This window comes from Martes martes (assembly GCF_963455335.1).
Source record: "Martes martes genome assembly, chromosome: 1".
Lineage (NCBI taxonomy): Eukaryota > Metazoa > Chordata > Mammalia > Carnivora > Mustelidae > Martes > Martes martes.
The window spans coordinates 183,780,724-183,805,913 of record NC_137888.1 but is presented as its reverse complement, the minus strand read 5'-3'; the positions used below and the strand labels follow the sequence as shown (position 1 = coordinate 183,805,913).

The window sequence follows — 25,190 nt, the reverse complement described above, 5'->3', positions numbered from 1 at the left end:
CACTGGAAAGATTGTGAATCTGCTGGGGAAGAAAGACAAGTATGCCAGGAAGCAGAGGTAGCACTTGTCTCTGAGGCAGTCACCAGTGGCTGCCTTGTGGAGAAGACCAAGGAGGGATGTTCCTCAGGAAGCTATGTCAAGGGTTTGACTGGTTCTTAGCTGTTGCTCAGGCCAGTGTCCTGTGATTTTGCTTAGTTAAATTGGACAGGTGGTTTGGTTTTGGTCTGTAGTCAAGCATCAGTGATTTTTTTTTTTTTCTGTTACTGTGTCAGCCTCCTTTTGAAAAATAAAGGTCTTATAGCATGCAGTCTTGATTTTTTTCAACTCCCAGAGTAATTTCAAAGCACTTATTAGATATTTCCTCTCTACAGCCTGCCAGCATTTTATATTTCTTAAACTGGAGGCATATTTTATATCAAGGGCTCAGTAAATTGTTATGTTGTAGTGAGGCTTGCTGGTTATTGGAGTTATGTTCTGTATATTTGGATTTTGTCTAGTTCTTAACTACAGTTTTCAGTGTAAGCTACCACAAATCTTGAAACTTATTTTGGTGAGAGAAAGTGTGCATGTGCATGCGAGCAGGGAGGAAGGGAGGGAGAAGGAGAGGGAGAAAGAATCTGAAGCAGATTCCGAGTTCAGCCCAGAACCTGATGTGATGAGTCTTGACTCATGACCCATGAGATCATGACCTGAGCTGAAACCGAGAGCCAGACACTTACCTGAGCCACTCAGGCACACCTGCTTTTTGATAAATGGTCATAAGTAAAACAAATTTCTTAGACTAAAGAATAAAGAAATTTCATGGAGTTCCTTATATCCAACTGATACAAGGGTTGGGCATTTTGAACATAATTATGGGCAAAACAGTATTAATATAAAATTATGAGCACTCCCAAGTTTTCGTTTAAATCTTAAATATGTTGCTGTGTGGCTAAATATATCAGTTAATATTTTTTCTTTTTCCTATTCTTGTTCTGGCTTTTTTTTTTTTCAGTCTCATGAATTTAAATGACATTTGAGTTACAGAAGTTTGAAATCTGCAAAAGCAATTAGAAACTTCTGATTCATGTTTTACTAGATAAAGAGATTGAATCTGGTTATTTTATTCTCTGAAGGTAAGAATTCTGATGAAAGAAGGGTTAGAGAATCAATGCATGCAAAGAAGCCAAATAGATTAAAAGACTAATTAACTTATTGATTAAAATTTAGCAGTAGATAGCAAGCATCTCTCTGAGTCCTCTCCTAAGATTAAAGAGAAAATTACAATGAAATGCAGCATGTTTGTAAAGAATCTAGTCTTATTAGACATTCCCAGCAGGATTTTTGTTTTCCTTGTGTTTTGAGAAAATAAAGAGGCAGGTGCAATATTTTATTTATGTACTGAATTTTACAAAATCCTTTAAAAATAATTGAGAACAATGTTGGAGAAGGTTGGCTCTTTTTTTTACTTTCCTACATTACTTGGGAACATACTCTTGTGACCTGGGAAAGGCCATCTTTATTTCCAGGAAGAAATCCCAGTTTCTTGTCATTCTTTTACTGCCTCTTGTGGTTTTCTTCTAGGACATCTCTGAGTTGTTTTCGTGACATCTCTTTAGGTCATTTGCAGAGTAGATCTTCGTGGTCTTTGAGGTTCTGTCATGTCTCTCAGGCTGATCATATAGTACAGCATTAATATTTATGGTAATGTACTTTCCTGTTTCTATTAAAAATTATTAAAATCATTAAAAATTCTTTTTAATGATTTACCTCCCCTAGTTCATTACTGGATTTCTCACTGATGTAATTTCACTTTTGCAGTGAACTCTTACCAATGGTTTTATGGTGAGTGGTAAGTAGAGCAAGAGTGTGTTTGCTATGTACTAAGCTTTGTACCACCTGAGCATTTTGTGTAACCAAAGGATGGAAACAACTCATCGTTTTGAACTTTGCCTGTATGTTTGAATAATGCTGATTTCTCTTTTTCTATACCTTAGTTTTTTGTTTTGTTTTGTTTTTTTAAGATTTTATTTATTTGACAGACAGAGATCACAAGTAGGCAGAGAGGCAGGCAGAGAGAGAGGGGGAAGCAGGCTCCCAGGTGAGCAAAGAGCCTGATGCGGGGCTCGATCCCAGGACCCTGGGATCATGACCTGAGCCAAAGGCAGAGGCTTTAACCCACTGAGCCACCCAGGTGCCCCTATACTTTAGTTTTGAATATATAGTTTTAATATATATATTTCTACCTTTTGGATAGGAGATATATTCATGTTCAAAATTCAAAAGATGAGAAAAGCTAATGAGTTCATTTTAAAAATTACTATGTAGGAGCCATATTGAGAGTCTTTTTCTCTTTGTAATTCTTTCTGCTTACAGCAAACTGGTTTTGATTCACATTTTTAAATGATGCCTTTTAGACTTTGTGTATTGAGCTTTTTTTGACACTGTTTTTGAGTTCATATTTTTCTGAAAAATTTTTCCTGAAATTTTTCGCTTTGCCTAAGTGATAACCAGTTTAAAAATATTCTATATAGGCTCTCTGTAGTTTTTAAAACACAGCTTCTTCAAAGCAACATGATATCTTTTGGGAGATGACTACTTGGGGCCAGGTTTTTTTTTTTTTTAAGATTTTATTTATTTATTTGACAGAGAGATATCACAAGTAGGCAGAGAGGCAGGCAGACAGAGAGGGGGAAGCAGGCTCCTTGCTGAGCAGAGAGCCCGATGCAGGGCTTGATCCCAGGACCCTGAGATCACGACCTGAGCTGAAGGCAGAGGCCCAGCCCACTGAGCCACCCAGGTACCCCAAGGGGCCAGGTTTTAGTATGCTCTGGAAACTTAGTTTTTTCCCCACATTTTTTTTTACTTAATTTAAAAATTGTCAAGGAATTTTTAAATATACACAATGGAGTATGAATACTACAGGAATTCTTAGATGTATGAATCTTAAAATACAGATCTAGATTTCCAAGAACAAGTACTCATTTCAAAATGGAAGTCTCTCCCAAAATGGTCTGACTTCTGTTTTACTACTCATTTGGTAAAAAGACAAAAACATAACATTTCGTCTGCTATGGAAAGATCAGCAAGATAAATTAAGTGATAAAAGCAAGGAGCAGCACAGTGCATATTATATATACATTTTTTTTCAAAAAGGGAAATAAAGTACGTTTTCATATTTGCTTGTATATGCCTAGAGTAACTTCAGAAGGATACAGTAAGCAGCCAGCAGAAAGTGGTTACCTGAGTTGTTAGACTGCGGAAAAAGACTCTTAACCTTTCTGAGGTTGCTTGTTGACTTTTGAACCATGCGGAGGCATTAAAAATGAATTTAAAAATACATTTTTAAAATAAAAATTTATTTAAAAAATTACAATTTAAGAATATAGCACAACAGTAGTTATTTCCCTAGGGAAAATCCATAAATTTAGGTAGCAGTTCCTTTGGCTATGCCAGATAAGCTGTGGACTGATAGGTATGAGAAATACGTTTTAAAGACTACTTTTTTCTTATCCCTACCCCCATATGGCAGAGAGCTTATTTGATTCTAACCTTCTTTCCTTCTTTCTTTTTTTTTTAAAGGCTGGTGGGGTAGCAGGTGTCGCTGTTGACTTGATATTATTTCCTCTGGATACCATTAAAACCAGGCTTCAGAGTCCACAAGGATTTAATAAGGCTGGTGGTTTTCATGGAATCTATGCTGGCGTTCCTTCTGCTGCTATTGGATCCTTTCCTAATGGTAAAAATTACATTGATATTCTCACTGCTAGAAAACCAAGATAATGAGATTTATTTTCAGGATGCTATGTGATGTTACCCCGTGTAGAATTGCTCTATGTGTTGTAGCTTATCTCTTGAATTTGTTTTCAATTCATTAACCCACTGCTTTGAATCAGCTAGTGCTAGAGATCCCATTCCACTGTATTTGTAATAGAATATAAGCAATCTTTCTAAAATGTTTTTTCTTGTTAAAATTCCCAGTTAGAATCTTGAAAATGTTACTCTAATATTGGTTGTCATACCTCAGAGCCGTGGTTGTCACCCTTGCCCACCCATGGAGTCTCTTGGGAAGCTTTAAAAAATACTGATGCCCATGTCACCTCCGTGAGTTTAATTGGTCTGGGCTTTGCCTGGGTATCAGGGGGTTTAGTTGCTTCCTAGGTGATTCCACTGTGAGGCTGAGTTTAATAACTACTGCCTTGGAGATTCTTTGGGAGCACATGAACCTGAGAGGCCTTAAACCTTTTCTGTCTTAACTAAATTGCTCTTAGATGATGCAGCCAACTCCCACTACCCTCCTCCTGTATACTCTCCTTTGAGTGTCTTGTTTTGTTGTAGGTTTGGAGTCACATTACGTGATTTATGGCCCTCTTACTTTGTAATCAGTATCATCTTTTTTTTTTTTAATTTTTTAAAATTTATTTGACAGACAGAGGTCACAAGTAGGCAGAGAAGCAGAGAAAGAGGGGAGGGGAAGGAGGCTCCCTGCTGAGCAGAGAGCCTGATGCAAGGCTCCATCCCAGGACCCTGAGATCATGACCTGAGCCAAAGGCAGAAGCTTAACCCACTGAGCCACCCAGGCACCCAGTATAATTGTTTTTTTTTTAATCCACTTTTCAGTGTACTTTTTACTGATGCTTTCAGTGGCACTCAGTAGCAAAGCAAGCGAACAGAAGAATCACACACACACACACACACACACACACACAATTGTAGACTAACCTCTGCTCTAGGAGATTCTTAAACTCTGGAGTTTTTCTCAGGATAGTTCATGAGGAATTCTTTCATGTTCATCTGACATTTAGATGTTCATCTGTGTTCACCTGGAGCATAATATTCACATAAAGATAGGTAGTGCAGAGAGAAAATAGTGTTTTGGTCCTTTGGTCTCTCTCTTTCTTCTTCTCCCTCTCCTAGTAGCCCTTAGAATAGCAAACTGTCTTTGAGGTTATCCTTCAATTTTCATTTGTCTTACTACCGTAAGGAGTTGACTGTAGGGAAGCTATTCTGGAGCACCCACTCCCTGTCACATGTAGTTCTGTATGTGGGAGAGAGGTAGCCGTTCCTCAGTTTGACCACAGTGCCATCACCTGAGAGGTTAAAAAAGTACCGATGCCTGTGTCCCACTTTCAAATATGTGATTTCCCTGGTCTGAGGTGTGGCCTGGGCATTGGAGTTTAAAAAAAAAAAAATTCTTATGGTATTTCCTTTATAGTTCTAAAAATTCTCTTTCTTTTACAAATTGCAGAGAGGAATTCGTGTTGGTAGATGGTAGTATTAGCAATAGTCTGTGGAGTACATGGGGCTTTCAGGCTCACAGGACTGTTACAGATTCTTGCCCGTGGGACTTCACGTACATGTGGTTTTCAACTTTTGCACGTGTGAGAAAATGTTTTCCTTGCTATACTTACTCTGTTTTTGTGCTATCCATAGAACATCAGTGGATGGGTGGTGTTGGGGTAGTCCATCAGAGTGCCTGTGGTTCAGAAATGGCCTTTTTCTTTTTCTGTAAATTTTTGGTGAATGGAAGTTTTCTCTGTGGCCCGCCCCCCTTTTTTTTCTTCTATTGTTCGTTAAGGTTCTAGTCCGCCTACAATACACCAGTGTAACATTCAATAACTATAGACTTTTCTTAGACCATATGGTGGTCCCCTCTTATCCGTGGTTTTGCTTATGGCAGTTCAGTTACCTGTAGTGAGTTGTGCTCCAGAAGCAGGTGATCCTCCTTCTGATGCATCATCAGGCGGTCACTGGTAGCCTAATGCCATGTCACATGCCTACCTCATTCATCTTACTGCATCTCACCATGCAGGCATTTTATCATCTCCCATCATCACAAGAAAAAGGGTGAGTACAGTATAGGTATATTTGAGAGAGTATGACCATATTCACCTAACTTTTACTACGGTGCATTGCTCTGTTTCATTAATCTCTTACTGTGACTAATTGAGAAATCAAACTTTAGTATGGATATGTATGTATAGGAAAAAATGCAGTATATACAGGGTCTGGTACTGTGCATCATTTCAGTCATGTACTGGGGCTCTTGAACAAATACCCTAGGGATAGGGGGGAATGCAGTATTCTGCACGGGTGAAGAGTTGGGGAAGAAGGGACTGAGGGTTGAAAGAGGAAACAGCAGACCCTATTCAGAATCTTTACTTTTATTTGAAGGGAGTGTAAAAAAACTGTAGGTTTTTATTTTTAAAGAGCTAGAAGAGGGGTGTCTAGGTGGCTCAGTCAGTGAAGTGTCTGTCTTTGGCTCAGATCATGATCCCAGAGTTCTGGAATCGAGCTCCACATTGGGCTCCCTGATCAATGGGGAGGCTGCTTCTCCCTCTCCCTCTGCCTGCAGCTCCGCCTTCTTGTTCTCACTCGCTCCTGCCGTCTCTCTTTCTGTCAAATAAATAAATAAAATCTTAAAAAAAAATAAAGAGCTAGAAGAGACTGTAGATATCAGCCCAATTCCTTTTCTTTATTGTAACTTGTCCAGAGCCTCACTTGGAACCTTGTGACATCATTTCCAATTAGTGGTGTTTTCTTGGTTGTCATCTTGGAGAATTTTGGGATTTACATTTCATTTACATTTTCATTTTTTTTTTTAAAGTAGGCTCCACACCCAACATGGAGCCCGAAGTAAGGCTTGAACTCTTGACCTTGATATCATGACCTGAGCTGAGATCAAGAGTTGGATGCACCCAGGTGCCTCTGGGATTTACATTTCTAAAAGATTTTGTCTATCACAAATTTGCGATATAGTCTAAACAGGTTGAGGTGATTAACCAGGAAAACCAAGAAACTGGTAGCACTATCTTCCTTCCCTGGGGATGGGGTGGGAGGGTGAAATGTGTAGCAGGTGGAACTTACTGCTGAATTCGGTTATTTGGTGTACATTTGGTGAGTGTGCAGAAGTAGGGAAAGCCTTATTGAGAACCACTGTGGGAATAGGGATCTGTGTTAATTATGTAAAACTGTTTGCATTGGTCATTACTCCTTCAGTTATAAGAGTCCTCATTTGGCCCGGTGTTTTATTTGTTAGCAGCCTGAGGAGAGTTTAAAAGCTCGTTGACTTTAACTGTTGAAAACTAATTTTCACTATGAAGCTCTTTTTCTGAGTGTTTTAGACTTTAATGTGATTTTGTCCAAATGTCCTTCAAAAGATGAATTTGTCATTCATTTATCTTTCATGCCTTATCTTTTATGGAAGTGATAAACATCTTTTGATTAACAGTACATGGCAGGTTTTAAAAGCCCTCTTGTGCAGTTAAGATTAGTTCATGGTGATAGGGGTAGCTTTTTTGAGATTTTGATTTCTAGTTGTAATTAAATAGTTGATTATTCCTTGATGTAAAGGTGACATGATATGGTACAAAGTGGCCATAGCTATTTTGAGTGAATAGCAATAAAACATTATCAAATAGATGTTTTACTTAAAGTATATGTTTTCAGTCTTAACCTGTCTATAAATCAGCGTAGTGGCTTGTTTATTATTTATTGTATGTAAAGATAATTAGGATCACAGAAATTCGTATCTTATTCTAGAATACTTACTAAAAAATGTCAAGTGACTTAATACAAAATGGTGAATGTAAGCTTAGCTGTTAGGCTCCCTCAGGGCTGGGATCATGTCTTCGGCATTTTTAGTAAGTCCAGGTTTGGGCATATAACATGGACACAGTAAATTCTACAGGAGTGGGGCAGGGGGGAAGAGTATGTGTTTCAACTATTATCTTTATCTCTTACCTCATAATTTAATAATTCGAGTTATAATTGTTTTTGAGAAACATTTCTAAACAGTTTGAATATATATTTAAACTTTGTGAAAGACTGGTTTGTTTTAAATTTCAGCTGCTGCTTTTTTTATCACCTATGAATATGTGAAATGGTTTTTGCACACCGATTCGTCTTCATATTTAATGCCTGTGAAGCATATGTTGGCTGCTTCTGCTGGAGAAGTGGTGAGTAACAAGTCATGCATATAAAATACTTAAGGAGTGCAAATCATGCCTATATCTCTGGTACAGATGATACTTTATTTCATTTTTAAAAGATAGTTCTTTTAAGTTATGGAAGTCATAAACCCCAGTAAAGGTAAGTGGATTAAACATGATCGTTAAATGATAGAGTCTAGATAGGATGAAAGAAAAATCCAGCAATGTGCTATTTTCAAGAGACATACTTAAAACATTATTTTACAGAAAGAATAAAATTAAGGAGATGGAAATAGATATCCATGCACATTGTGGTGGCTTTGCATTGTGTCAGCATAACTGAGCTGGAACTCCATTTCCCAGAACTCCCTTTCCAGGATGGTTCTCAGTTGTGCAGGCTACAAGAGAAACCAGCACAACATTTGTAAGGTGGAAGCGAAACAGTAGCTGGCTTGATGCTTACAGGGTTGGTGTTGGAGTCAGGCACTGGTGCAGTTGATACATCTTATCGCTGGTCTACAGCCTCTCCAGTTCCTACTGGATCATGTCTTTCAGCTTTTCTGAATTCTTGGTTAGATATATGGGCTCTGCAGGAAAGAATGCTAGCTTATACTACAGGTAACTACATCATTGAGGTAGATGAGAAACAGATGGACCAGGTTGTCCTTGCACTTCCCCATTTCATCCTTGCCCATTGCCTGCCCTCTGATTTCCGTCCTAACCCTAGATGCAGAATCAACTGTTCTACATAACTTGCTTAATTAGCTCCCACAATTACTATTCACATCTATAGTAACTATTCTTATCACGTATAGTGGTTCCACTTGTCTGATAAACCCAAACTGATAGAGAAATACGAACCCAAAAAGAGCTTATAGAGTTATGTCAGTATCAGACAAAAGAAACACTGAAAGCCAAAAAACAAAGAGACTGTTGTATAGTGATACAAGGAACAATGCTTTGGGGACATGTAATAAACCTGAACCTGGACTAAATAATAGCGTCTCAAATTATAAAGGAGAGATTGCCGGAAGTACAAGGAGAAATGAATAGAAATGTAATTTTTTAAAAATTTAGTTTTTATTTCCTCATGATAAATATACCCTTTAATCCCCATCGCCTATCCCTCCACCAACCAAAACTATAATCTTTGTTGGAGATATTAACTTATATCTTAACACATATCCTAAGACTAAGCAGGCAGAAACATTTATTGAGACCATAGAAGATGTGAACAAGAAAATGACAAGGTTGGGGTAATGAATATTTATGGAGCTCTGCTCCTAACAGTTACAGATTATTCATTTTTTTCTAGTATACCTGACTCATTAATAAAAATGTATGAACCAGTAGTACAACAAAGTGAATTTCAACTTAGTGTTGTGTAGAGACGATGTCGCACAGATCATTTGGTGTCTGATTATAATGGAGGAAAATTGGAAAACAGTGATGAGATAGTTCATCTCTCAGTTCTCTTCTGTTGCTTTCCATGTCTGTCCTTATGCTGGTACCACATAGTCTTGATTATTGCAGCTTTGTGGTAAGTTTTGAAATCAGTAAGTGCAAGTCTTCCAACTTTGTTCTTCTCTGTCAAAGTTGTTTTGCCTTTTCTGGGTCTCTTGAATTTTCTTGTGAATTTTAGAATCAGTTTGTCAACTTATGTAAAAAAGGCAACTTAGATTTTGATATGGATCGCATTGAATCTGTACATCAATTAGGGGACTCTTGCTATCTTAACAATACTGAATTTTCTGATCTATAAATATATGATTTTCCATTTATTTAGTATTATTGAATTTTTTCACCAGTGTTTTGTAGTTTCAGAGTATGAGTTTTAAGCTCATCTTGTTAACTATTATTTATTCTTTTTGGTTCTAAATTAAAATTTTTTAAAATTTCATTTTCAGTTAGTTCATTGCTACTTATAGAAATAAATTCATTTTCTTATATTGATCTTGTATCCTGCAACTTTGCAGAACTCATTAATCAGTTCTAAAGCTGTTTGGTGGATTCTTTAGGATTTTCTATACATGAGATCATATTCTTTGCAAATAGAAGTAGTTATACTTCTTTCTTTTCATTCTCTATGCCTTCTATTTCATTTTTCTTGCCTAATTGATGTGGCTAAAAGCTCTAGTACAGTGTAGAATAGGAGTGGTGGTAGTGTGCATCCTTACTTTTTTCTGATCTCAGGGAGAAGGCATTTAGTGTTCCACTATTAGGTATAATGTTAGCTGTGAGGTTTACATAGATGTCCTTTATCAAATTGAGGAAGTTGCCTTCTTTTTGTAGCTTGTTGGGTAAATTTTTTTTTTTAAACACTATGAAGGTGAGTTTTATTTATGTTTGTGTTCATCTATTGAGATAATTATAAGACTAGTTTTTTATTTTGCTGATATGGTGTGTTACAGTAATTGATTTGCAAACATTAAACCATTCATATGTCACTTGCTCATGGTATATAACACTTTTTACTTAGTGCTAGGTTTTGTTTACTAGTATTTTATTGAGGACTTCTACTAATTTATTCATAAGAGATATAAGTCTATAGTTAATTTTTTTGTGTCTTGCTGGTTTTGGTATGAAGGTTAAATTGGTTTCATAGCAGGAGTTGGGAAGTGTTAAGATATTTTAAAGGAAAGTTATTTTCAAGAAATGTAGTTAGATTAATTATATCATTGTAGTTGATGAAAACATATCAGATTATATCTGGGAAATCCAGGAGAAAAGGAATTATGAAGGAAATATTAAAAAAGCAGTGTCACTCTGTGATAATATGAATTGTTGAGGTTATGGTGTTTGATAAAGACAAAAGATGATCTCTGCTCTTCTTTGGTATTTTTGTGTCTTAAAAATTTATTTTTGTATCTGGAATATATAAAACCCTCTACTTTTCCATTATTGTAAAATAAATTTCTTTTTTTAAGAATTTTAATTCTAGTATAGTTAACATACAGTGTCATATTAGTTTCAGGTGTATAATACAGTGACTTGACAGTTCTATATATTACTCGATGTTCATTGTGATAAGTGTACTCTTAATCCCCATCACCTATTTTACCCATCCCCCCACCCATCTCCCCTCTGGTAACCATCCATTTGCTCTCTATAGTTAAGAGTCTGTTTCTTGGTTTGTCTCTCTCTTTTCTTACTTTATTTCTTAAATTCCACATAGGCAGGAAATCATATACTCTTTAGATCCATCCAGGTTGTTGGAAATGGCAAGATTTCACTGTACAATGAATTCTTAATCTAAGAAATCTGTTGTAGGGTTCCTTGAAGAGTGTTGAAATTAGCCCAAGAGACATTAAATTCACTAAAGTGGTTTATTTATTTATTTATTTGACAGGCAGAGATCACCAGCAGGCAGAGAGGCAGGCAGAGAGAGAGGAAGGGAAGCAGGCTCACCGCTGAGCAGAGAGCCCGATGCGGGGCTCGATCCCAGGACCCTGAGATCATGACCTGAGCCGAAGGCAGAGGCTTCAACCCACTGAGCCACCCAGGCACCCCTCACTAAAGTGGTTTTTTATAAAACTCCCTTTGACATTGTTTAAAAAAGGATTTTTCAGAACCCAAGTTAACTCTGGATTTTTTTTTAATTGCCTTCATGATTTACTGAAGTTAAAAAAGTAATGGGACTAACAGTGTATTAATTTTTGAGTGGCAATTGGTAATTCCTTCATGAGCTATGGACCCCTCTAATGAAACCTGTGGTTGTCTCTCCAGGAAAATGAACGCATGGACATTTTGCATAGAATTTCTGGACATTTTTATTCCCTCTACTCAAAGTAAGAACTGTGCTTGAATTGCACTGGAAAATTAGCTTAAACTGCAATTTAAAATCACTTTATACTTAATTTAAAAACAATCCTTTAACCTATTAGCTTAGGTTTAGATTTTTTTGTGTGCGATTATGTTTTGGCTTTAGAACCTCATTATGTGTAATATTTTTGAATACATATATATATATACACACACACATACATATATGTATATATATGAATAACAAGTTGTCATGAGAGTTTCAATGTCTCAGGTTGTGAAAGTCTTCCCTTGTGACAGCTCTTGCCTCTCATTATTTTAGAATTGCATATTGCTTTAAGTTTAGATATTCTCATAAATTCAATATTTGGTTTTTTATTTTATAGTATATTACTCAGAACAGGCAACAAAAAGAACTTGGCCTCTTATTTCATTTCACATAGGGCCATCTTGCCTGAAAGCTGGTTTACCTTGTTGAAGGATAGGCTTTCTTCACTTTGAAAACTTTGTCTCTTAGACTTATGAAGAATATAAAAAGTGATATGTAATTAGGGTAAATAATGATTGTTAGATTAATTATGTTAATGATACATATTTTCATATCTAGAACATACTGTATATTCTAATACTATCTGTAACTGACATTTAAAAAATACTGAAGCCTTTATCGTTGTATAGTGTGTGTGAACTCTTGGGTGTAGGAGGTGGTGTAGGTGGATGTGAGCTAGGAAACAAGTGTCTGTAACACCGGAGATAAACAGTTCTGGGACAGTCATATTTTTATTATGTCTCTTAGGATCTCCATGGTCCCTTAGGTGGTGAGGCCTAATATCAGAGGCCTTTTTATATTTCCTGTGATGCTTGGAGAACTTTAAAAAGAGAAGTGATCAGTAGTGGATATGTAGAATGACTTCATAGGTGAAATATACCTTGATGTTGAGATTTGTTTGATTTTAAATTTAGTTACAGGGTCATCTGTTGAAAAGATTTTTAGAGTTTTTGTGGAAATGTTGATGCTGATGCTCCAGTTATCTTACTGTGCTTTCTTTCTTTCTTTTTTTTAAGATTTTATTTATTTGAGAACAATTGAGAGTATAGCCCTGGGGAGACAGAGGGAGAGGGAGAAGCAGACTCCCTACTGAGCAGGGAGCCTGAAGCAGGGCTTGATTCCCCGACCCTGGGAGCATGGCCTCAGCTGAAGGCAGATGCTTAACCGACCGAACCATCCAGGCAACCCTATCTTTGCACTTTCTTAAAAAAACTTCCAAACCATTCAGTATCTATTTTCTCTGTTTTCTTTTTCTTTTTTTTTTTAAATTTTTTATTTCTTTTCAGCATAACAGTATTCATTGTTTTTGCACCACACCCAGTGCTCCATGCAATCCGTGCCCTCCCTAATACCCACCACCTGGTTCCCCCAACCTCCCAACCCCTACCCCTTCAAAACCCTCAGATTGTTTTTCAGAGTCCATAGTCTCTCATGGTTCACCTCCCCTTCCCATTTCCCTCAACTCCCTTCTCCTCTCCATCTCCCCTTGTCCTCCATGTTATTTGTTATGCTCCACAAATAAGTGAAACCATACGATAATTGACTCTCTCTGCTTGACTCATTTCACTCAGCAACATCTCTTCCAGTCCTGTCCATGTTGCTACAAAAGTTGGGTATTCATCCTTTCTGATGGAGGCATAATACTCCATAGTGTATATGGACCACGTCTTCCTTATCCATTCGTCCGTTGAAGGGCATCTTGGCTCTTTCCACAATTTGGCGACCGTGGCCATTGCTGCTGTAAACATTGGGGTACAGATGGCCCTTCTTTTCACTACATCTGTATCTTTGGGGTAAATACCCAGTAGTGCAATTGCAGGGTCCTACGGAAGCTCTATTTTTAATTTCCTGAGGAATCTCCACACTGTTCTCCAAAGTGGCTGCACCAACTTGCATTCCCACCAACAGTGTAAGAGGGTTCCCCTTTCTCCACATCCTCTCCAACACACGTTGTTTCCTGTCTTGCTAATTTTGGCCATTCTAACTGGTATAAGGTGGTATCTCAATGTGGTTTTAATTTGAATCTCCCTGATGGCTAGTGATGATGAACATTTTTTCATGTCTGATAGCCATTTGTATGTCTTCATTGGAGAAGTGTCTGTTCATATCTTCTGCCCATTTTTTGATATGATTATCTGTTTTGTGTGTGTTGAGTTTGAGGAGTTCTTTAGAGATCCTGGAAAGCAATCTATACTTCTAATGCCATTCCGATCAAAATTCCACCAGTATTTTTCAAAGAGCTGGAGCAAATAATCCTAAAATTTGTATGGAATCAGAAGAGACCCTGAATTGCTAAGGAAATGTTGAAAAACAAAAATAAAACTGGCGGCATCACGTTACCTGATTTCAAGCTTTACTACAAAGCTGTGATCACCAAGACAGCATGGTACTGGCATAAAAACAGACACATGGACCATTGGAACAGAGTAGAGAGCCCAGATATGGACCCTCAACTCTATGGTCAAATAATCTTCGACAAAACAGGAAAAAATATCCAGTGGATAAAGGACAGTCTCTTCAATAAATGGTGCTGGGGAAATTGGACAGCTATATGTAGAAGAATGAAACTCGACCATTCTCTTACACCGTACACAAAGATAAACTCGAAATGGATAAAAGACCTCAATGTGAGACAGGAATCCATCAGAATCCTCGAGGAGAACATAGGCAGTAACCTCTTTGATATCAGCCACAGCAACTTCTTTCAAGATATGTCTCCAAAGGTGAAGGAAACAAAAGCAAAAATGAACTTTTGGGACTTCATCAAGATCAAAAGCTTCTGCACAGCAAAAGAAACAGTCAACAAAACAAAGAGGCAACCCACGGAATGGGAGAAGATATTTGCAAATGACAGTACAGACAAAAGGTTGATATCCAGGATCTATAAAGAACTTTTCTCTGTTTTCTTAATAAATGCTTGAGAAATGTATATACTGCCTTCCGATTTTAGTGACTTGTTTCAGTTTCATGGAGCATAAACTTTTGGTTTCAGATTCATACAGGTGTTGCTAAAAATAAGAGAAAGAAATGGATGAATTGTTTTAAAATTTTTTAAAAGATTTTATTTATTTGTTCAAAAGAGAGAGAGCATGAGAAGGGAGAAGTCAGAGGGAGAAGCAGACTCCCTGCTGAGCAGGGAGCCTGATGTGGGACTCGATCCCAGGACTCCAGGATCATGACCTGAGCTGAAGGCAGTTGCTTAACCAACTGAACCACCCAGGCGCCCCAGAAATGGGTGAGTTTAGGAGAAACAAATTTTCATGGGTAGAATAAAAAATAGTGGAAAACAGAAACATTCATTGCTGTCAATAGTTGGAAAGGTATAGAGACATAGAGAAAATAGGTAGTTCAGTTGGGTGGTTGTTCTGTAACATTTACTTTGATAGAAGATTGTTGCACTGCAACCAGATTCCTTAGAAACAACACATTTTGTTGGTATCTACTGTGTCCACAATGACTTTGTGTTAGCAACTCTTAAGTATATGAGAGAAACAAAAGCACACTGCCTTAGTAACTGTTCTCTATAGCAGCACCTTGATTAAAACTTAATGATGAATCAATAAAACTATAATTACAACCCTCTACCTTATGTTTGTAATTTGGAATACAGTGAAATCGATCACATAAGATTTAGTACATAACAACAGTAAGAGAGGCGTTCTGTGCCATTTTTATGAGGAAGTTTGCTGCACCAAATCTCTAAATCCCTACCTCAATTATTTCACAGCTCAGCTTTCATCAGACACAGGAGACGCCCTGCGAGAAGTAGAATCTGTAATTAGATCAGGAGGGTTGGGGGCAGGTTTACTCTAATACAGTGGATGTTATAACATGACAGCAATAGTGATTTTTTTTTAAAGTCTTTAAGATTTGACTTTTCCCAGGTCTTATCCTGCCTTTTGCCTAAGTTCATGTCGTTTGCAGAAATAAAAGAATATTGAAATTTCTTTGCAGCCTAATGCAGCCAGTCTGAATTCATTGTGTGCCTGGGTGACCTGTGTGGATGTCCTGATACACACAGATGCTGGTTGATTATCCTTTCTGGACTCTTTCTCATTTGCAACTGAGAAAGCTAGCAAATAAATTGTGTCATGTTTTGTAGATGATTTGCCGACAGCCTCTGCCAGTAACTCTCCAAGTGTGGCCCAGAGAGCACCTAGGTTAGACTCCGTGGCCTGGGCAGTAGGCTACAAATGATGATTTTTGGAGATGGCACCAGGAACCCTGCATTTTAAACAAGATTCCTAGGTGGTTTTAGCGCTCAGTGATATTTAAGCACCACTGATTTAGAGTTATCAAACATTTAAATATGTATATATATACACACACACACATACATACATACATACATACATACATACACATCCCACTACTACATATTTTGACTGAGTTGGTTCAGCAGGCCCACGCTCAGGAATCTGTTAGCTCCTGGTTGTAGTGGCACGAGACGCTCCAGCCACATGCTGCTCAGAAGTGTAGTTCCTTGTGTCTTCCTCTGAGTTAGATCCGTGCAGAGCTCCTGAAAGGCCTAGTTTAGTAGCTGGCTAGTTCTGAGGGTGGCAGCACACTCGGACATATTGATTTGGATTTTGAGAATAAAGTTAGGGTTGCACCCAGGCCTGACATTTTCTTGGGGGCCCATGCCATCCAAGACCCTTGAAAGCGAAGGCAATTGATGTTGTTTAGCTTATCTACCGTCTGACAAGGTCATTGGACCTCCCGTGTGCTGTAGTCCTTCAGGGCTCATTGGTTATCAGCGTATGGATTAAGCACGTCATTAGCACCACTTCCCCCTCTCCCCAGCCCCCCCCAACTTCCCCACTGAATTGGCTACTTGGAAGTTCATTCCTTGATGGAGTCAGGAGTGCTTGTCAGCAACAAAGCATAGTGCATATGTTAGTTACCATTGTGTTTCTCCAGGTGGGGATTTAAACCATTTTTGATTGTATTGTTAATATGTTTTAAAATGTATTTATAGGGGCACCTCCTCTGGCTCAGTTGGTCAGGCGTGCAACTCTTGATCTCAGGGTTGTGAGTTCAGGCCCATACTGGCTGTAGAGATTTCTTAATTTTTTTTTTTTTTTAAGGGGTGCCTGGGTGTCTCAGTCAGTTAAGCCTCCGATTCTTGGTTTTGGCTCAGGCCATGATCTCAGGGTCATTAGATGTAGTCCTACGTCAGGCTCCTTGCTCAGCAGGGAGTCTGCTTGAGATTCTCTCCCTCTGCCCATTCCCCTGCTCACACACACTGTCTCTCAGATAAGTAAATCTTTAAAATGTGTGCAGTTGCATGACCCGTCCACGGAGATAGGGTGAGTAGAAGAGAGGACAGCTGCCCCGGAAGTGAAGGATGCTTCTTCACTGAGGAGGAAGCCCACAGTCATGCTGCAGTTGGAGTTGCTTATGTACGTAAAGGTGGAGGAGGCAGAAATGTAGAGGTATCGCTAGGAGACTTGCTTTACAATTAGAAGCTGAGACCACACTATCGGCTAGTTAACCACGTGCAAAACACGCACTTCTGATGTATTTAAGCACACGCATCATGGGGTTATGCTAAGGCAGCCTTTTTTCTTAGTGTTTTCTTTTCTTAGTGTTTCTAGGAACGTTTTTTTTCCTTAAAAGATTTTATTTTTTTAAGTAATCTCTGCACCCAACATGGGGCTCGAATTCACAACCCCAGGATCAGGAGTCGTGTGTCCACCGCCTGAGCCAGTCAGGCTCCCCTGGAACCTTTTTTTTTTTTTTCTCTTTTTGGTTCAGGCCCTAAAGTCTCTGAGGCACACAGACATTTTAATAGCTTCCTAAGAACAATAAACTATAAGAATTACACACAAAAAATTATCTCAAGAATCTAAAAAGTAAGTCACTTTTCACTGTCATCCTTTAAAGCCTGTCCCTTTCCTATCTGTTCCTCACTTGGATCTCTTTGATTCCTGTTATGTAGGCCGGTTTCCTTCAGCTCCGCTGTTTCCCCTGCCATGCCTGTTGCCCTTAATTGGAAGTGTGGGTTTAGATAAAAAGTCCTTATTGTGCTCTAGGCATTGAGGATAAAACGACAAGATGTGATACTGCCTTTAAGAGGCTTGCCATCTGCAGGTGGAGAAGGATGTGTAAGGTGTAAGTACACTCAGGGGTTACAGGTATTTTAAGAAAAGTGAGTACAAGGTACAATGAGAACCTGAGAAGAGAAGGAATGGTTGGTTTTGTCTGGGTGGGTGTTGATTCAGGAAAGGCCTAAGAGAAAAGCTAATCCTCAAGCTGCATTTTAGGGTATGATTGTTAGGTGGGTGGCTGCAAGGAGGGGTACTCAGATGAGACACTTTCAAGTTCCAGATGGAGTGCGGGTGTGACTGGGCCATCATGAAATGAGGAGGGCGGTGGGCTGGATGGCCTGGGCTGCTGTGGGAGGAGTTTGGCCATTACCCTTTGAAGGGCTGTGCAAAAGGGCAACATTGGTTGGGACTTTAAGGACCTCTCCTAATAACTGTGTGGAGGTGGACGTGGTGTTGGAATGGAGGGGAGGAAACTACTACAGAAGCCCTGGGAGAGAGCGAGAGATGAGCAGAGCCTCAACTAAGGCACGGTGTACAGAGAGAGAAGGTGGGTTTGAGGGCTAAGAGGTAGAATTGGCATAAAGCTGGTAATTCTTTCAAAAGCCCTTCCAAAAGCATTCCTCTAGTGCATATTTCTTCAGGGATGCCTTCGTTACTATGTTTTGTGTGTGTGTGGTGCACATGCTTAAACTCTCAGAGGGATCCTTGTGAGATAAGTCCACTAGTGCTTTCCAGCTGTCCCAGCCATCTGAGCCTGAGGAATATGCAGAGTGGAGAAGAAGGCAGGGCTTGGAAGTCGGTCCAGGCATGGCATGACCCATGTCTGATGATGACCCTGCTTAAAGGAGAAGCATGAATGTGTAGAGGAATTTTTTAGGGAGGCTTTTATAAAGAAGAGTCTGTACTGCCATCCCTCCAGTGTTTTTTTTTTTTTTCAAAGATTTTATTTATTTACATATTTTTAAAGAGAAAGAGCATGAGAGAGGGTGAGCAGTGGTGGGGGAGGGGCAAAGGGAAAGAGAGAGAATCTCAAGCAGACTCCCAGCAGAGCTTGATGTGAGGCTCCATCCCAAACCATCGAGGTCTTGATATGAACTGAAATCAAGAGTTGGCCACTTAACTGCCCCAATTTCTTGATGACCTCCTTTTTAAACACACTTCAGATTGTTTCCTGTTTTATAGGTTTTCTTTTCTTTTCCTGGTTTGCTATGCAGCATTGGTTCAGATGGTATTGATTCGTGATCTAGGAGAGAGTGTTTCATTGACTGTATTGTTTAGTTAGTGGTCAAGAGGGAAGGGAAGCTCTGTGTTGGCTTTTTGTTTAAGAGCAGTATCACTTTTTGGAACACAAATTAAGCTCAGTTTTATAGAAATAGTGAACAAGATTTTCATGTAAGATGATGAAGTTGAAATCGTTTCAAGCCACAGGAGTGTTATTCGGTCAGTTATTGCCATCACATTGTAAATGGAAAAACCAAATACTTCTCTTCAAGAGACCAAACTAGTGAAGGTATGATTAGCCACTTCTGCACAAGCCTGCACTTTGTCAGTGACAAACCTTTACTTTCCCAGTTATTGTTTTGTTAAGATTAGGGTTCTTGGCAACATAAGGAATTAAGTGCCACTATTACAAAATGGCTTTGATTTGTAATTGTGTACTCTTCAATATTTGAATATCTGTTCTATGTCTAACACTGGAAATTGGGTACATTTATTATATAACTAGAGAATATATTGAGGACTTCTGTAACGAGGCAGTATATGGCTCATAGCTGGCAAGTAATACAGATCAGGGTCGAAACTCTGACTTGTCACATAGCCTATTTACTGTGTGTCGGTAGGCCATTTCCTTAACCTAACTGAACTGCTCCTTTCCTTATCTTAAAAAAAAAAAAAAACATGGCTAATACTACCCCATGCAGAGTTCTTCTAAGCATGAAGTGACACATCACTTACAAAGTACGCAGCCTAGCATCTGATCTGTAAAGTGTCCAGTAAACATTGTTTCCAGTCCATGCCATGCAAAGTACAATATTTGGCACAGTTTGAAAGTTTTATAGTTTTGGGAGGAAATCAGTTCAGAAGATGAAGAAATTAAAATTCAAAGAATTTCAGTGACTCGTTGAAGGTTTCCCAGCTGCTGTGGACAGTAAAACATCACTGTAGAATGAGGAGTTAGAAAGTTCCTTCTCTGCGTACTTCCAGGAGCACCTTCATCTTCTGCTTTCAATGGAGTATTTTTAAAATGGCAGAAGTGGTGCAAAACTAGAGACGAGATGTGTATTACTCAGGTAATATTGTGAACTCTGATCACTATAGGGTTTTTCTTCTATTTTTAAAAGATTTTTTAAAGTAATCTTTACACCTAACATGTGGCTCAAACTGACACCCCCAAGATCAAGAGTTGCATGCGGCATGGACCGAGCTAGCCAGCTGCCCCATTGTGAGTTTCTTAAAATAAGAAAAGGTCAGAGTTCTAAAATGTGCTGTTGGTTACTATGGTAGACAAAATAATGGTCCCCTAAAGATGTCCTAGACCCTAAAACCTGTGAACATGCTACCTAAGCATGGCGAGAAGAACTTCGCAGATCAGATAAAGTTAAGGATCTTGGTTTGGGAAGATCTTCCTGGATTATCTAGGTGAGCCCAATGTAATTATAAATGTCCTTATAAGAGGAATGCCGGAAGTGTCGGGGAGAGAGGTTTTAAGATGCTGTACTCTGGGGGCGCCTGGGTGGCTCAGTGGGTTAAAGCCTCTGCCTTCAGCTCAGGTCATGATCCCGGGATCCTGGGATCGAGCTCTGCATCGGGCTCTCTGCTCAGCAGGGTGCCTGCTTCCCTTCCTCTCTCTCTGCCTGCCTCTCTGCCTGCTCGTGATCTGTCTGTCAAATAAATAAAATCTTTAAAAAAAAAAAAAAGATGCTGTACTCTGTCCTGAAAAGAGAGAAAGGGACCACAAACCACAGAATGCAGGTAGCCCCTAAAAACGAGGAAATAGATGCTCCTTTAGAGCCTCCAGAAAGGACAGCACCTGGCTGGCAGTTGAATTTCAGCTCAGTAAGACCTGTTTTGGAATTCTGTCCTCCACAAGTGTAAGAGTAAATTTGTGTTGTTTTAAGTCTCTGAATGTATGGTAATTCATCAGAATAGCAATAGGAAACTAATACAGTTAGCATTAAATGCCAGTCTCCTCCACTGTGAGATTTTATGTGGGTCACAGTCTGTGCATCTGTCTGTGGGGCCTTTGTCACCTCCTGTGAAATCATGGCTCATTTCTGTTATGGAAAGGAACAAAATTGAAAAAGCCATTTCAGGCTTAAGTCTTGTGTAAAATTGTATGAACAGCCTTCAGAAACAAAACCTCAAAAGATGATGTCATTATTTTTGCTGAGATGCTTACTGACTATTTATGTAAGTGGGAAGAGTCTTATAAGTAAGAAAGGTATGATGAACTTATGTTCCCCTATCCATGGATAAAATTTAAACCCTAAAGATGGTAAATTAGGAGTTAGAAATTACTTAGGGTATTTTATCACCTGCTGTGATTCCATTTGTAACCAGGAGATGGCAGAATTGACACACAGATGAACTGTTCAGTTCCAGGGTTTTGATTTTAAATGATGGAATAGAAAGATATACTATATATATTAACTTGGAAACCTGCTTCCCACGGTTTTCAGAATTACACAAAGAATGTGGAATAAAAAACAAGTAAGTAAATTATGCATTTGAAATATTTTCAGGTTGTCATGAGGTTTTTCTCCTTCATATTAATTTGCCACATTGGAGTTACTTGCAAAGTCAAAAGCAGCTTTTGCTTTGTGATTAAATTTTGGCTGTATTCACCTTATTTAGGTTTCTCTGTTGCACTTACTATAGATTTGCCTGTCAGAACTTGAAGAATTTGCCGATACTAAGCTTTGCAACTTCAAGTTTATTAGGTATATATAAATATGATAGCTCTTTGATGAGAAATAATTCTGGAGATGGTAATCAAAAGATATGGCTTTCACCCTTGCTTCCTAAGCCAAGTAGTACTCTGATCTTCAGTAACTTCTGTCTCAGACTGGTATGTATTTAAACAGGCTGACAATTGGCTTCTGATTATCTGAGGAATATTTATAAGCCATCGATTAGGTTTCCCAGAGAAAAATAAGAATCAGGTCAGTTATTGTGAGCTGTGCTGGCATAGTTGGGGAAAGGATGTAATGTTAATGGAAAGCACTATCGGTGATGCCCAGTGACCTTGAAGAGCATTTCAAGAGTGAGAGGACAAGGGCGCCTGGGTGGCTCGATTGGTTAAGCATCTGCCTTCAGCTCAGGTCATGATCTCAGGGTCCCGGGATTGAGGCCCATGTTGGGTTCCCTGCTCAGTGGGGTGTCTTCTTCTTCCTCTCTTTCTGCTTCTCCCCTGCTATGTGTGTTTCCTCTCTCAAATGAATAGATAAAATCTTTAAAAAGTCAGAAGTGATAGTGTGACAAGCTGGCAATGAGCTGTGTGGTATGGAAGGTGGCTGTGGCAGTGAAAGGTCCAGAGACTGAGCAGCATCTCTCTCTCTTTCTCCTTTGTTGTCATTACCAAATGGGAGGCTGAAGTTCACGGTAGTTTTTCTCCTTTTCACACACTTAGTCTTACGACCTATAGTTCTGGATCTTGGTGTTTAATAAATACTAAAAGGAGACATTCAGCTCTCCATTACAAAAATAAATTAATAAACATATCAGGTAAGTTTTTATTTATGTCAGAGAAAGAAAAATCTTGATAGCAGCTTCATTCTAATAAATTTTTAATCTAATTATCATGTTTTTGGTGTGTTTAATTCTAATGAAGTCAGTATTGCATTTTAATGTTGATAAAAGATGGGAACAAGTATTTTCTTTATGTAAAACCTTAGTCATTTTGTCTATGGATCGACTTTTGACATACAAAAGACTCTTGGGTTTAATGAAAATGCCACCGTTCCTGTGTCATGGATTCAGTATTGATCCCTAGATTTGTGAGGAAAGAATGCTCTGAAGAATGGATTTACTGAGAGACCCACAGATGACATTATTTCCTTTCCTGGAATCATAGTCCCGTAACATGTTTTTGTTCTTGTGCAGTGAAATACCCTGTTGTGGCTCACATTCAAATCCAAGAAAGATTAGAGTTAATAGAAAACCAAATCGAAGGCAGCAGAGTTACTGGAGGAAGTAGAGAGTGGCCTCTCTGTTCTCCTGAAATCGCCATGCCGTGCAAGTCAGGAGACCGTGCTGGCTGCTTTGTACCTCTTCAGTTAGCGAGATTGCTTTTCATCCCAGAACCTTTGCGAAGTTTTTGTTTTGCTTCTGTATTTTTAAGAGATAAAACCATAATGTAAGAACATAAGGGGTTATGAAGCATGAAGTTCTATAAATATTTATGCCAAGCCACACGAGTAGACATTTCCTATTTTCTTGACATATTGGGGTCATACTTCACTCTTGACCTCTTGAATTGAAAAATACAAGGAGTTAGTGAATCTTTTTCTTTCTTTACTCTTTCCTTTTTTATTTGTTTATTTTCATTTCTTTAATGAGTGTTAGATGCTGGGAGCTATCCTTTTAGATTCATGTAAGCTTTAATAAACTTTATTTTCTGTCCTGGTTTATAAGTATGGATTTAAAAGTTTGTATACTTATCAAGAGTAGCATGATTTACACCCAGTTTCAGGCCTTAGTGGTAAGGTGTGTAGTGTGTGTGTGTGTGTGTGTGCTTGTGTGTGCGCACACACGATTATCTCTAAATTAAAAATAAATATTTGTCAAGACTAATAAGTAGAATTGCGTTGAAAAGCACATTTTACTTTATGATGTTTTTAAAGATTTTATTTATTAGAGAAAACATGATTTGGAGGAGGATTAGAGGATGAGGGAGAAGTGGGGAGCTCCACTTGGGGCTCCATCCCAGGGCCCCGAGATCATGACCTGAGCTGAAGGTAGATGCTCAACCGACTGAGCCACCCAGGTGCCCCCCAAAAATATTTTAAATTAGCCCTTTCGTTTTATTTTCTCCCTCAGTTAAAATCTTTGGTCCAGAGCAGATATATTTACCCTTTGATATTATGTTAAAGAAAGTTACCAAGAAATAATACCTATTGGTTTTAGAGAATTTAGAAATGCCGGGAGTTGGAAAAGTAGGAGAAATGTTACCTGTAATCCCAGTTTGTTTTTTCAAGTCTATGTAACTATATATGTAGGTAATCTAATGTTCAGTACAAAGATAAAAATATTTTTAAAATTATGGAGGAGAGCTTGTGTGGCTCAGTTGGTTAAGCAGTTGACTCTTGATTTCAGCTCAGGTCATGTGGGATTGAGCCCTGTGTCGGGCTTTGCATTCAGCACAGAATCTTCTTGGGATTCTCTCTCTCCCTCTGCCAACCCCCCCTCCCCCAAGTAAATCAATGAACCTTTAAAAAAAAATTGTAGAATATCGGCTGATGACCAGTCCCGTGTTGAGTATGGACCAGTCAGGATTCTAGTCAGTTGGAATCCTGGAGCAGGGCCCAGGAGTACCTGGAGTTTCTCCTCAGTTGTTGTGTGCAGTAGTCAGTGGGGTGGCGGGTGAGGGTCGGGGTGCTGAGGTTGGGAGCCAGTTGAGGCTGTGGTGGGTGGGGAGATGGAAGATGAGATGTACCCAGCTGATGAGCAGCTTTGCTCCTATTGATGTGTGCATTATTGACAATAGAGCAAAAGCCCTTTTGGTTCATTCTTTCAACCTATTTTCATGTGAGCACTAGATGCTGTTCTAGGCATTGGGGGTTCAGAGCACATAAATATGTTTCTTGCCCTTGAGGGGGTTATAGAAAGATGGGCTTGAAACAACATGGCAGGAGGTGTGAGGACTGATATAGAACAAGGGAGGAGAGGTTCTGGGCTGACAAAATAATGCGTGTCCATTAAGGGTCTAAAGTTTTTAGGCTGAAAAAATACCTTTGACATCTTGCACTGAACCTGTACATTATCCCTTTTTAATCCTAGTTTTTAAATTTTCGTAGAAATTGCTTCTTTTTTAGGATGTAATTAAATTATGTATTTTAGGTTGCCTGCCTGATACGAGTTCCTTCTGAAGTTGTTAAGCAGAGGGCACAGGTATCTGCTTCTTCAAGAACGTTTCACATTTTCTCTAACATCTTATATACAGAGGTGAGATGTGTTTTTAAACTTATTTCCTTTTTGAGAAAGATTTTACAGTAGCTATTAGGAACACTGTGATTCTTACCCCAGGAGTCTTAGAAGAGACCATAAAGCTAAATTTAATGCCAGATCACAGTACTTTTTTATGCTAAGATTATCTTTGCCTTTTCTTTGTTTTCAAATTTTAATTTTAAATTTTCCCCCAAATTTCTAAACAACACATACCGAGTATCACTACTGTGTATGTGTCCTACATTGTAATTG

The 25,190-nt window shown here is 38.7% G+C and overlaps 1 protein-coding gene across 6 annotated transcripts in view; it reads left to right on the top strand.

Moving 5' to 3' along the window:
- Positions 1 to 25,190, top strand: part of SLC25A26 (solute carrier family 25 member 26) — a 126,371-nt gene that overhangs the window by 8,827 nt on the left and 92,354 nt on the right. For 5 of the 6 annotated variants that reach the window (XM_080801948.1, XM_080801950.1, XM_080801949.1 and 2 more), the window contains exons 2-4: positions 3,562 to 3,718; positions 7,828 to 7,937; positions 24,831 to 24,935. In XM_080801948.1, the coding sequence (XP_080658074.1) occupies positions 3,562 to 3,718; positions 7,828 to 7,937; positions 24,831 to 24,935 (372 nt within the window). The remainder of the gene's footprint in view (positions 1 to 3,561; positions 3,719 to 7,827; positions 7,938 to 24,830; positions 24,936 to 25,190) is intronic. The other variant, XM_080801951.1, reaches the window with a different exon arrangement.